The sequence below is a fragment of the Gymnogyps californianus genome, chromosome 2, assembly GCF_018139145.2.
Source record: "Gymnogyps californianus isolate 813 chromosome 2, ASM1813914v2, whole genome shotgun sequence".
Classification (NCBI taxonomy): domain Eukaryota; kingdom Metazoa; phylum Chordata; class Aves; order Accipitriformes; family Cathartidae; genus Gymnogyps; species Gymnogyps californianus.
The window spans coordinates 44,761,699-44,776,007 of NC_059472.1; the positions used below are offsets into that span (position 1 = coordinate 44,761,699).

The window sequence follows — 14,309 nt, forward strand, 5'->3', positions numbered from 1 at the left end:
GAGATACTTACACAAATGCCTTTTCATGCTTATCTCCTTGTCACCATGTACTATATGCTTGTTGCTTGCTCTTATGTCATTTATAATATAATGATAGGGTATTAAGTTCATACTCAGAGTTTAGTATATTGTCATAAAAAACATCTGAAAACAGGAAAATGACAATTCTATTTGTGTATTATTACAGCAATTTGAAAATTTTATTAAATACTGAAGTGCTTCATTTCGTCATTTATTCCTTTGCTTCCAGTGTTGCTTAAAGCACTACGTAAGTACAAATAGATCATACTAAAAGCATATCCATCCTATTCTGGGGTTTCAACTAGGATTATTTACTGATGTCTTGCAGAACAGAGATGAATTTATGATCCCACGTGACCATTTATCCGCTGATGCTGCAAGATGTCTTGCCTCCAGGATTGGTTTCCATGTACATGGTTCACCAAAGGTCTACATCTTATGAATATTTATACATTGTTATGTCTTGTTGTTAAGCGGCAGTGCTCTAATGTGAGATGTCAAGTAGTATACTTTAATTTGCCAGTACCAGAAGTTGTGGGAGCAGCAGAAGCTGTGGCTTGACTGCCTACATACAAAGGGTCCAAACAAGCCACTTTGGCTGCAAAGAATGAGTGGATACAGTGAAGGACTGCAAACAGGTTGGAAAACTCCAGCTCCTGGAAGTCAAAACAAAAAGATTAAACATGAAACAAAAGAACAGCTCACAAACATATACCCAGGAATGAACCGCTATTCAAATAGCAATAATTTTAATAGTTTGGTGTAATTCTGCTAATGTGCCTGACAATTCACCGTTATAGGGACTTAGACATTGAGCTATCCCCATTCAGTAAATAATTGTTTGGAGGCTAAGATGGACAAATTTCTGAGGTAAGTGCCTCCACAGAAATATGAGATCCTACTGGCTAAAGGGGAAATGACACTATATAATATTTTTTTTGCCTCAGGTTAATGCAAATGGCACTTTTGCAGGTTAATTTAGATAGAAATTGAATGACTGCACCGTAACAGTCTACACATCTCTGGACTGCTACTGTATACGCAATGTACCCACAAAGATCAATAATGTTGAGTTCCACATATGTTACATTTGTCATCACAGCACCTCACACTGGTAGCTATCATCTTACCTATGTTGATTCTTTAAACAAAAAAAAAAAAAAAAAAAAAAAAAGAGACACATTTTCAAAAAGTGCTACTATCACACAGTGATATTCTGGATCTGTTTTCATTGAGAGGGTTACTGTTATTGGACCGAAAAAAGGAACAGACTCCATGTTTTAAACTTATTAGCAATATTAGACAAAAATCCTTCTTTTTCTACTTTAATTTACATTTCTTTACAGCTCTTCAGCATGTGATTAGACTAGCTGGGACTCTTTTAGACACCACTACAGAGGAAATAAATAAAAACTACATTTTTTTACATACATAAGTTTGCTCCTTTGTGTCTAATTGACTTTATCTGATCAATCTTTTTTAGGTTATCTTCAGTATGTGTTTTTGGAGTTCGCATTTAATCAATAAATATCTGTTGTCTTTGAAAGCAAACACTGAGGTATTTGAATACAGGTAAGTGTAGGGATGGTGGCGCAGAGTTGCCATCTTTCTGCTTTGATTCACTGCCTACACAGATTTCTTCATTATAATATGAAGCCAGTAATAGATATCTGTGCTATATTCTATTTGTCTTTCTGTCCAGCACTGGTATTTCCAGGCTATGTAGTGCCAAGGGTTTTGCTTTTTTGTTTAGAAGAATATTGATAATGTTGTAAATTCAACAAAAAATTGCTGGAAGTCTCAAAATGACATTAACCTGCAATTTTCTGCCTCTTGAGATTTCCTGGAAGATATTGCTTCACGTAATTCATGGAGACGTTCACAAATCCCTCATGTGCGAGGGGGAACAACTGCTTGAAAGCAGACAGCTGCATGTGCAGAGTGTCCAGTGATGTACTGAATGGGTGGAGCTTTGTTCAGTTCTCTTACAACCTGAGCAGATGTCCTTCAGACATGCTCAGAAATGAATTTATAACATCCCATGAGCTTCTTTAAAGTCCCCTAACTACCAATTCTCAATAAAGAAGATAAAGTGTATGCCAAGTTTCACAAACCTGCCATCTGTGTCCATTTAAAAAAACCTGTTTAGAGACATTCTCATTTTTAAACACTGGGAAAAGGGCAATTTTATCACTATGCCAAAGGTTTTTTTCCTCTCATATTTCAAAATAAGAAAATTTATCATAGATAGGAAAACAATGGAAATTCAAAGATGAGGAAACAAGGAATTATGGAAGCTATTTCAGGATAAGAACCATCAATCAGTCATTCAAATTAAGTTACTTTTCAGTTAAGTCCTTTTTATTAATATAACATTATTTATCCTTCTGGTTCTATAAAAATAAAACTGATGCTTAAGATGAGAGAATAAATATTTAGTGGAACAGTGAAATATTTGTAATATCAATTCCATGTGTTATATGTAGAAAGACTACATTTCCCCCTATGTCTCAACAGGATAAGCCTATTAAAACAAATATTACAGTTTGAGAATTGTTCAAGTCAATTAGGTAACCCTACTAGCTGAAAGTTCTTACTATCCTAATTACGGCTACTGGACACTGAATTTTCACAGTGCATTAGTACAATTATTACCAACAGTTATCACACGAGTTTCTGCAACAGTAACACATTGGGAAGATCCATTGCTCAATGGACCTTCAAGGAAAATGGGTGAGGCAACAGAACAGCCTCTGAAGGTCCCATTGGATTACTATTATTGATAGTAATGATGCAACGCAGAAATTACCTTGACTGCAAAGATGAGCACTAAGAAGTCAGCAAATGCTAGATTATTATTTGCCATGAAACTTTATTCCTATTTCAATGTAGGAATGCATATTTAACTGGAAATTAAAGTAATGTGAGGCACAGTAGGCTGACTGGTATGTGGTGAGTACATACAGGCCTGATTAATGGCTGCAGCTCAATTCACAGGAGCCTGATTGATGGAAACGGGATCTATCAGGAACAACACTTTTCTGGCTTATTAGCCTAATCACAAGAAAGCTTAATGAACAGATAAGACTTCATGTAGAGCTCCTGACAGACAAAACGTTCCCTCACTTCCGCTGAGAACTTGCACTTTCAGCTGCCCACAGCTCTGTGCTACTGCCAGTAGAGAGAGGGGAACCCACAAGCTTTTGTGCATGCCTGGCCACCCCTGGTTGCTTTCGTATATACTTTGTCATCAGTCATCCTCTTGTCTGAATACACTTTCATCTAGGCAGAGTATTGTGTATTGCACACCCAGCTTCAGATCAAGTTTCAAATAAACAAACAGGCAAACCCTAAGAAACCTGAAGAAATATGCAGTGAAGGCATTAAAGTTGCTACCAGTAGGGAAAAGCAAATGCTCTGAATCCCAAAAAAGCAAAGAAATCCAAACTTAAGCCACATCTACTTGTCCATGCACAAGTACGCTATTTGCTATTATTCCAGTTTCCAGACTGTTGTCTGTATACCTCACCTAAGACCCTGTTCTCCTAGGAATATTAGTGTACCCTCTGGTCTTCAAATTGTCTTTCTAAGCTATCTCTTGATCAAACTACTCTCACCCTACACTGCTGTCATTATACCAGACATTCCCAGATTATTAATATGAACATTCACAGTTTCTGCCGAGGACAATGTAAGTGGGCAGAAAGGTATGTGAGAAAGATGCAGTCACTGACCATGGTCAGAAGTGTATGGGAATTCTAGTAACCTTTCACAAAGACAGTCTGGATTGAAAGGGCAGAGATGGAAAGAGAAAACAGAAAGAGAGTGCCCCCAGATGAAACAAACCCCAACTCTTACTGCATTATAGTAATGATACAACTACATAAACAATACATCTACAAAATCAAGCAATTTTAAGTTTGTATTAATGATACAGTTAGAAAAAATCTTTTCTTTCATCCATATATAAACTGCTGATATGAGAAGATATTTGTTCTTTCATCAAATGTGGTGTTACATGGTCTCTCTATATTAGCATAGAATCTGATCTAAAATAGATATTAAACAGATAATCCATGTGCAAGACATGGGGAAACTAAAAATTGAATCACACAAACCTACACAGGTCAGAAATCTGAACTCAGAATGCAGTCACTGCAATTGAGCAATCACTCTGTAAAAATCCTAAGGAGGTATACTTAAAACCCATTTAAAGATGATATTCTAAATTTGAAGAGCACTGTGATGCTCACCGAAAAACCCTCAAGGCTAAGAACAAGGATTAATTTAAAATTATATTTTGGAGAATATACTTGAAATGAGCAGAAATGTCAGTCTGGAAAATGGTGCAAGCACCCATCAAGACACCTTGCAACACTTGAAAGCGAGCATTTTGTTCACATTACAACAGCAGTAACTCAGGCTATTTGTCTTATTTTAGATTAGATTTCTATACAAGATAATTTCAAGTACAAATTAATTGGCATTAATTACTATTAAGGTAGTATTAATTAATTCATAAATATTAATGCTAAAACCTTGAAGTTACACTTCTTCCTTTGCTGATACCATATTTCTGCCCTCTTCTGTTCTCTATATTCAAATAGGCAAAGACAATTGACTAGATCTTCATCCTGATGTGCTGATTTTTGTATTCACTGCGGTTTTGTAACACTCAGCTTAGGGATTCAGCTAGTCTGTGAACAAAAGCTAACCTGATGCAGCACAGCTGTGTGACCTCGCCTGAGTTTTTCTGACAAAACTGTTGAGCTGTGAAAAAGCCCTGCAAGTTGAGAAAGGTGAACACACAAACCGAAGTGTAGCTTTTGAGTTATACATATGTTTTACAAGGCACAGAAACTCTCAGTTCACAGAAATTACTGACTGGTGCATTTACCTACAAAATTCAAATGGAAATTGCATGTAATAAAAACAGCGCTGATGATTTTTATATACATTACATACTCCTGTGTTTGGGACCACATATATATATCTCTCTCAACACAGGATCTCTCATAGATTTAATACACTCTTCATTTTTGTCAGAAAACTATAAAGCAGTTTCTATTGCAGTGGTCCAATACTTAGCCAGGTAAAATTGAAGAGCGCAGCACTCTGAGTTTATTACAGTCCTGAGATTGTGTTAGCCTCTGGAAGCTGCTGTGATACTGGGGAGACACTAATGGATCATTAAACTATAGCTAAACAAATAGGTAAATAGATAGGTAATGTCCTGGTTTCAGCTAGGACAGAGTTAATTTTCTTCCTAGTAGCTGGTATAGTGCTGTGTTTTGGATTTAGTAGGAAAAGAATGTTGATAACACACTGATGTTTTTAGTTGTTGCTAAGTAGTGTTTATACTAAGTCAAGGATTTTTCAGCTTCTCGTGCCCAGCCAGCAAGAAGGCTGGAGGGGCACAAGAAGCTGGGAGGGGACACAGCCAGGACAGCTGACCCAAACTGGCCAAAGAGCTATTCCATACCATATGACATCATGCCCAGTATATAAACTGGGGGAGTTAACTGGGAGGGGGGATCGCGGCTCGGGAACTAACTGGGCATCGGTCAACGAGTGGTGAGCAATTGCATTGTGCACCACTTACTTTGTATAGTTTAATTCTTTTAGTATTGCTATTGTCATATTATTATTATTATCATTATCATTGTTTTTCATTCCTTTCTGTCCTATTAAACTGTCTTTATCTCAACTCACGAGTTTTTTTCCTGATTGTCTCCCCCATCCCAGGGGTGGGGGGCAGTGAGCGAGCGGCTGCGTGGTGCTTAGCTGCCGGCTGGGGTTAAACCACGACAGGTAACTAGATAGGAAGGTGCCTAAGCGGATCCCTTTGTGTCTTATAGAAAAGGAGAAAGCTTTGCCCTTCTGTGCTTGGTTTTTTCAACCCAACCCCAACAGCTCAGTAAGAACGAAAGAGGCTCCACGTTCTGCCAAGCCGACAGCTCTATTTTCTAGCTCTCAGTCAGAAAAATTCTGTCTGACTGTGCAAACTTGTGCAATATCTCCTGCTGAGTGACAGCTGGGAAATAACCTACAGATTGGAATGTCTATATGGGGTATCAGTGATTAATGTTGCCCCTAAGTGGTTTCCTTCTCAGAAACCACTTAGACCTTGCCTTAGAAACCTTCAAAGTTAGGTGTTTGCATCCAGGCACCCTGCCATGGACCCACTGGTGTGACCTATGGTAATTACTGTTCAGATTTTTCAGACTGGAATTGCTTATATCTACAAGGAAACACTTCTTTTATACTACACTATATATCTTTAGAGTCACACGATATTACTTACAGAGAAGCCAAACAAAAGCATCAGTACAAAGTCTCTACAGAAAAAAGGGCACTATTTCAACAATATCTGAGAGAATAATGCAAATGTTTAAATACCTTAAATTATTTTCAAGCTGAAAAGAAGTATACCTGGTTAAACTGTACCTAAATCCATAGCACATGTTGTGTGTCTCAAAGCATGCCATTTTGAACTTTGTTAAGTCAGGCATGAAGCACACTGTAAAAAATTTTGACAGCATTATAAAAATATTAGTTAATCAGTGTCAGTGAAGGACTTTCTATCACTTAGGAATATAAACTCTGGTGGCAAGAGTGTTTCTCAAAAAAAAAAGCTGACTGATGAATGGATGTGGTTCTGCATTTTTTCTCAAAAAGTATTTTTCCTAGATTCTTCTAACATTAACAGTGATATCTCTGTATATTCCGCCAGAATACAGAGGAGATGCTGGACAATTATGAAGAGAGTATGGCTAAAATTCAAAATGCTGCTGCATAATTATTTTTTTCCAAGCAACGTCCATGTACAAGTCTGAATGTATTTCTAGAATAATAACAAATTTATCTAAATTTTGGATCAAAATTCAATAGCTAAGCACTCTGACAGTCTTAATTCTCTAGATAATGAATAAGTGTTCTAAAGCTAAAGGATGTTATCGCACAGATATAACATGCCTTAATCACACATATCTGGGATAGCATGAGATACACAAAATGTGCAGCATTGTAAATGAAGGACGACAGGAAGCATTTGGATTTTGATAACTCATATTTCTACAGGAAGGAATTATATAAAATCATAGAATCATTTAGGCTGGAAAAGACCTTTAAGATCATCGACTCCAACCATAAACCTAACACTGCCAAGACCACCACTAAACCATGACCCTAAGTGCCACATCTACATGTTTTTTAAATACCTCCAGGGATGGTGACTCAACCACTTCCCTGGGCAGCCTGTTCCAATGCTTGATAACCCTTTCAGTGAAGAAATTTTTCCTAATATTCAATCTAAACCTCCCCTGGCACAACTTGAGGCCATTTCCTCTTGTCCTATCACTTGTTACCTGGGAAAAGAGACCGACACCCACCTCGCTCCGACCTCCTTTCAGGTAGTTGTAGAGAGCGATGAGGTCTCCCCTGAGCCTCCTTTTCTCCAGGCTAAACAACCCCAGTTCCCTCAGCTGCTCTTCACAAGACTTGTTCTCCAGATCCTTCACCAGCTTCGTTGCTCTTTTTTGGACACGCTCCAGCACCTCAATGTCTTTCTTGTAGTGAGGGGCCCAAAACTGAGCACAGTATTCGAGGTGCGGCCTCACCAGTGCCGAGTACAGGGGGACAATCACTTCCCTAGTCCTGCTGGTCACTCTATTTCTGATACAAGCCAGGATGCTATTGGCCTTCTTGGCCACCTGAGCACACCGCCGGCTCATATTCAGCTGGCTGTCGACCGTGATGAAAGCAACATTATTTAAAGAAAAATAAACAACAACAACAAAAAACCTATGGCCAGACCACCTCACATTTGCGGGGAGTAAGTGAATTATAGTGCATTAAATACAGTCACAGATTCCGTCAGTGCCATAGCTGAAACTCGGAGATGGAGGAAAACAGACCTTGGAGGCAAGAAAAGAAGGAGTTTCAGATCAGGTAGGCATATGCCATAGCAGGTTCTGCATAGAGTGTGTTAGTGTTAATGATGAAGGGGAAGAAAGCACTCTCAGTTCTAGTGACTGTCTTAAGCTGTATCAAAGTTACCTGCCGTGCCCTGCTTCCACATTACTGCTTGGGGATGCAGAAGTGAAGAGCCCTAATATTCTGGGGCAATGGCTCTCCAGATTTTTGGTTTTGTTCTCAGCTGTGAGCTCTCATTTCAATATATTCTGATTATTCCCCATGTAATATAACTGGCAAAAAATTATCTTTATGTAAAGAAAATGTTACATTGTATTTCCCCTTACAACAGTGGGTCTCCAGGCCATCTGAAACACGGAGCTGCATTTAACAGGTGACGATAGCTGTGGCCATGAATATTCATCACAACCTTTAACAGATGTTTCACAAAATTCCCATCATCTGATTCCAAATGAAGCCTCCATACCGCATGCACGAAACCTGGCATTACAAGCATTTCTGAAAATCTGATTAACATTTCCTAATGACTCAAGAGTTCCCAAATAGCTATACCTCTAACTCTGTAATGCTGGTAAAGTCCAAAAAATAGAGGCTAGATTTTTCTACCTCTTCTCATGCTGAATAGTGCTTTAAATCCATGAAAGGCTTAAAGGATACTGAAGGGGCCTATCCACAGAATTTTAAACCAACCAGAGTTGAAAAAAATATGACCCAAGAATCTTCACATTCATTTTATAGCCACATTTATCTATATTTCTTAGACTAAGCAACATACTTCATATGTAAACAAATTGGAATGGATAGAAGTGCTCACTATAAATGCCATAGCACCTTCCAAAGGCAACATAATCTGACGTCTTTTGATCATGATATAATTGGTATACTTTGATCACCAAGAAAATGAATTAAAAGTAACAAATTTTTATTTCCAAATTGATCAATGTGAAAGTTTAAATTTATAATAAAGAGAAGCAACCAGGGAACATGACAGCACATTAATAAGCATGCTATCAAGTTTCTGTAATATTCTGCCTTCATAAGGTAGAAGGTAGAATTTCTACCTTGATAAAAGGTAGAAAGATGAAATTTCCTAGAAATAAAGCTATATTCAGTTTGAGTGGGAATAAAAATAGGTACGATAAAGGTACCAGGATATCTCTAAGGCTTATAAAGTGATTTGCATGACAGATTCAATGTCAAACATGAAAACGTTTTGATGCAAACTATTTTTCTTCTTCAAAATCTATATTTCATACTTTGTTTTTAAATTTTTTTAAAATTAATTTAGTAGTAAAACTATATTCTAGTTTTACAGAAAAAAAGAAACACTGTTCCATTCTTGGATTCCTATGAAATTTCTTTAGTCCTAAAATCATGTGTTAATATAATGGCAATAGCAGACAGATATTAGAAAAATAATGATGAGTTTCATCCTTCAGGTGTACTTAGGAGCTGAAAGTTTCCAATTATTTGCTCAAGAGAAAAACATTAGGTTGTTAAGTTATGTTTTCTTATTAGAGACAAAAAGAAATTCTGTACTATTAAAACAATTTCTGAAGGAAATCAGAAGTAAGAAAATATTTATCTTTGAGATGTAGCAGAACATGAAGATATTGAAAGCCACAGTCCACCACATTTCATTGCTGTTGATTTAATGCGAGCTTTTACATACCTTTATTGTATTGAATACAACATTCAAAATCAAGTAAATAGCTGTTAGGTAGAAAATAATTAATACCAAACATAGAGAGACATGCAGGAAGGAAAAATAGCTGCTTAATGTAGCTGTTTGCATTTAAACTCATGACTGCCCCTGACACAATGCCTTTTTTCTTTACATACTTTATTATGCTGTGCATATTTAGCCCTTTTAGACAATTCATTTAACCATTTCCTTTTTGCTCATGGAACTGTATTGTTATCACATTCATTCAGCAATTTTCTCTCTGACATGGTCAGGAAAAATGGTATAGCAAATGCTTCAAAAGCAAGGCTTAAAGACGGCCAAGAAAATAGTGTTTAGGTTCACACAAAAATTGGGATTCTCATCAAAAAGACCTTCAACTGGTACTCTAAGGCAGGTCCAGTTATCAAAGATCCTGGGAGATCACTTCTCCTCACACACATTTGGACAGTAAATGCCCTATTCTCAAAAGACATAAATCAAACTAAGCATAAATCTCTCAGGGTTACTGTTTTCACAAATTAACTCTTGAATCAAAAGCACAACTGAAAATACAACTTTTCTGATTTTGAATCAGACACAGACACAAAGCTTCAGTCTTGTAAGGGAATATGTGTTTAATCCACACTTTCTTGCTCTGAGAAATAAAAATAGATTTTAGACCTTTGCTGGGTTTTGTCCCCAGGTTGACTTAAGGATATATTTTACATCATTTCTTCACGATATGAGTATAAGCTGAAAATCAGGGCATTCAAACTCTCAGCCGGCTTTGTCAAAATGATAAAGAAGAGAGTTGGCAAATGTGCCTAAAACCAGATATAGCGAGTCCTGGTTTTAATTTTTTTTTAATGTAATTACACCTTTCAAAAGACTTTAAACTTGCAAAAATCCAAGCAATTGATTCAGTTTTCTTTTCTTGGAATTTCTTTGGTTTTCTTTGCATTCTTTGACTTTGTGCATTAACCTAATATTTCTAAGTAATTTAGTTTAATTTACTCCTCTGTTCCCCTAGCTGCTTTGATAACTGCTTTTAATGTACATTACCTTTATAAAACAAACAATGTATTGTTTTTACCTTTGCTTCAATTTGTTTAGTATCTTGGTTTTGGAACAAAAATTTGATTTTGCTCTTCCCATCATCTGAAGAACCTTTGAGCTGGGAAAACTTGTACCTCCAAAGTACGGCCTAGAGGAAAAAAAAAGAAACATAAAAAACCATACACAAGCAAGTCAGTGTAGTTATCATTGAAAATTGTATTAGAAATAGCCAATCTCCTTCCAAGGGAATTTTTAACCCCTCTGTGGTAGATAATTAAATCAATTTAGTGTTATGTGGTCTGATGTCCCTTTGATCATATGGATGTATTATACTTTGGCAGTGTCTGATTCAGATCAGTCAGATTACATTTGTGAAATTTAGTCTGAAATTCCCTTATCTATATTTAATCCTGACTAAACAAAAAAAGAGAGGGTTAGTAAATTCATTGTCATGCCAAAAATCCAAGATTTTTTTCCACTGACTATCTGTGGATTCCCTACTCCATCTGAAGTGATAACTTGTCATAGAAGTCCTCTCTTTTTCTTTCCACATTAAAAAATCTAGTTGTATTAACATAAAAGGCATATCAAATTAAAAACAAATATCTATTTTTAAATGATAAAATAACAAAAGGAAACCCTGTAATGAGAACTTATTTTGAGTTTACTTATGAGAGCTCTAATCAGGAATTTGAGCAGATCATTAATTCTAAGCATATCAGTGGCCTTTCAAGTAATTATATTATGAATTACATTGTGTCTTGTTGACAAAAAAGACAGATTGCTGTACAGAATAAACATGCAATTAATAAAATTTACAGCTGGCTAGAAAAACATCTTTTTTTTATATCTAATGTGGATTTCTGTAGAAAAAATACATTTCAAATTACTTTGCTCAAAAATGGAAAAGAGCTATTTTTTATTGTAGCTATTTTTATTAGCCTCTTTTAAAGATATCCCCACCACAACCCTCCAGATATTTTGAAGCACTAACATTTTTCATTGTGATTTCAGTAGTATTTCACATAATTATAAGGTCATCCTTACTCACATTGTGCTGTTACTTTGAGGAGACATTAATTTCACATGCATCGGACAACACAGAAACTTAAGGCAAGAAGTGGTGTTCCATTTTCTTTTGTCTAAGGGTTTGTAAATAACTTCCTCTCAGTGGCGTAGGATGACACTTCCATCTGTGCCCTTTGTCTATATCTATGAATGATTTAGTATCTACTTGAAATTAAACAGAATATGAGGGGGGTCAAATTTTTAACTGTCCGAAATCTATGCAGGTCCCTTTGCTTCAGGATGTGTTGATCTCTTTATGTTAATGACTGGCAAAAATCTCTAACCTGCACCAAGCTAAATAAAGTTAACTGTGTTTGTTTGTCTTAGTAACTTGAAGAGGAAAAAAACCAAAAGGACAATATCTTAACTGTGCACAGTACACAAAGCAAGTTCTAGAATTATTTTCCCCAAAATTCTCTCTATAGATTTGCCCCTTCCAGATAAAAAAACCCCCAATCTCAGCACCACTTTCATTCTCTGTGTGTATGTGACAGGTGAGTTCCCATCTACCATAAACAGAGTTAAGGACATTCTGTTTCAGATAAACTAGAGGAATTTGGCGATTTATGTGAAACTATATCATATTTGTTTCAAATGCTGTCCTCCTGAGCCCACCAATCTGAGCTACAGAAAATAGAATAGCTTCCCTTATCTCTAAGTGTGTGCAATTTCTTTCACCTTGTTTGATCAATGATGTTTACTTATGTCCTGTAGATAGTGAGTTAACAAAACAAAACAAAACAACCCAGTATACCATTCAGGTGGCCATACTTCCTATTTACATTGTAAACTCCTTTTTTCACAGACCTATGTAACTCAACAAATCTTGTCAGAAGATCAAGACCATTGCCTTTCTGCAGGAACAGCAAATCTATTTAAGCATGTCATTTCCTAGATGAGAAATGTAAAGGGCATTGATGGTCTCTTTATCTCTGGAGAACAACAATCAAAGAAACAAGCTATCATCTTTCTCTTCTCTGATAATGTACAGGGAGGCCAGGAGAGAGGCGGAATAGTAACAAGGACCCTTAGATGGGCAGGCAAAATCCCAGGGTACCTGGCCTTATTCCCAATCAGATTAAGTTCGAGTGAAGATGAAGGATGTACAGAACTGCAGCACTTTGGCATTTCCCATGCAGTTTTGCCACTCGCTTCATTCCCACTCAGAGGAAAGAGAATGACAGTCATACCAAACCACAGGCGTAATTCAAGAACACACTTCAGTTTATGCATAACATTGGTTTTGGAGAGCCCTACTTAGCAATGGCTCTTACTTAAGTATATTGCAAAATCAGGTCTATAGTGTGGAGGGGATGAAATCCTTCTTGAGACTAATCCCAACAAGACTGCACTTCTTCCATCAGAATATCAAAACAAGTTCCTAGAACTGACAGTTCAACAGCACACTTCGCAGAGACTATTAAACACTCTTTGTCTAAAGTGTAAGGAATAAAAATGCCATTGACAACGCATAAAATGATTCCCAAATGAACGAACTATCTGTTTCTTTTGAGTGATTTTCAACAAATTGCACACATTTTTTCCCAAAGATGTTCACATGAAGGAGGGTTCTTTTTGCAAAAATAAGAGTGGGGAAATGTTGTGAGTTATAAGCGACTAGGTCAGGAATACAAAGTATTTCAAACATTCAAGCTAGTCATCCTGGCTACTTCTTTTGTTCTAGAGAATTTCTGAATAACAGTTCCTTCATCCTGGTTTGAACTGGGATGAATACTGGTTCACTCTGATACACTCTGGATGTGTCTACACCTCAATGTACCACACTACATTAGAAGTGTAACAACTAGCTTAAATTAGATGTCCTAATTCTAGATAGCTAAAATTGGGTGCATTAGTTAAGCATATGCCCAATAAGACCCATTTAATTCCTTGTCTCCTACCAAAGAAGCCGAAGTGCTGCCCTGCGTAGCCAGAACTGCACATTTTGCATGATAGGTATACATGCATGTAGCAGATATACAAGATGATGCAGAATGCTGTGACCAGCAGTCAGATCACTCTCTTAAAATACAGTATCTTGGGGATGCCTGGGTTACTTCCTCTTGTGGTTTCATATGTTCTGGGTGGGGTTTTTTTCTTTTCATTTTCATTACTGCAAAATGCATAAGCAATGGACAGGGACCAGACCTATCCTTTTTCAATTACTACCTCATAGGGCCAAAGTAGAAAGGAGAAGCAAGACCCACTCACCTAAGCACCCAGTTTCAGAGAGATGTGTAGCTACAGCAGCGACATAAACACGAGAGAGAGATTCACATGTTGTTATCTTTCATGTTCCTATGGGTTGACTTCAGTGTCGCAGTGCTCGCTGTGGTGACTGTTCTGAATTCTAATTTTAAAGGCTAATTCTCCTGCATTAGGAATGGGCACCCTTGGGGATACTGATTTATACCACTGTCAAAGCCAAGTGAATGAATTTTTCATGTTTTTGAACATCACAGTTCCTCAGAACCATTTGTTGAATGCTTGCCTCAGAAAGTTAACATAGGCTGATATAATTTTGTACAAATATGTATCTATATTTATGTATAGATTGACTTCT

General features: G+C 36.9%; 1 protein-coding gene across 2 annotated transcripts in view; it reads right to left on the minus strand.

Moving 5' to 3' along the window:
* Nucleotides 1-487: 487 nt before the first annotated feature.
* SNTG1 (syntrophin gamma 1) overlaps nucleotides 488-14,309 on the minus strand; it is a 161,058-nt gene continuing 147,236 nt past the window's right edge. The window contains exons 16-17 of one of the 2 annotated variants that reach the window (XM_050891932.1): nucleotides 10,716-10,826; nucleotides 488-677 (exon numbers count right to left, since the gene is read on the minus strand). In XM_050891932.1, coding sequence (XP_050747889.1) covers nucleotides 519-677; nucleotides 10,716-10,826 — 270 coding nt within the window. In that variant the 3' untranslated portion in view covers nucleotides 488-518. The remainder of the gene's footprint in view (nucleotides 678-10,715; nucleotides 10,827-14,309) is intronic. The other variant, XM_050891933.1, reaches the window with a different exon arrangement.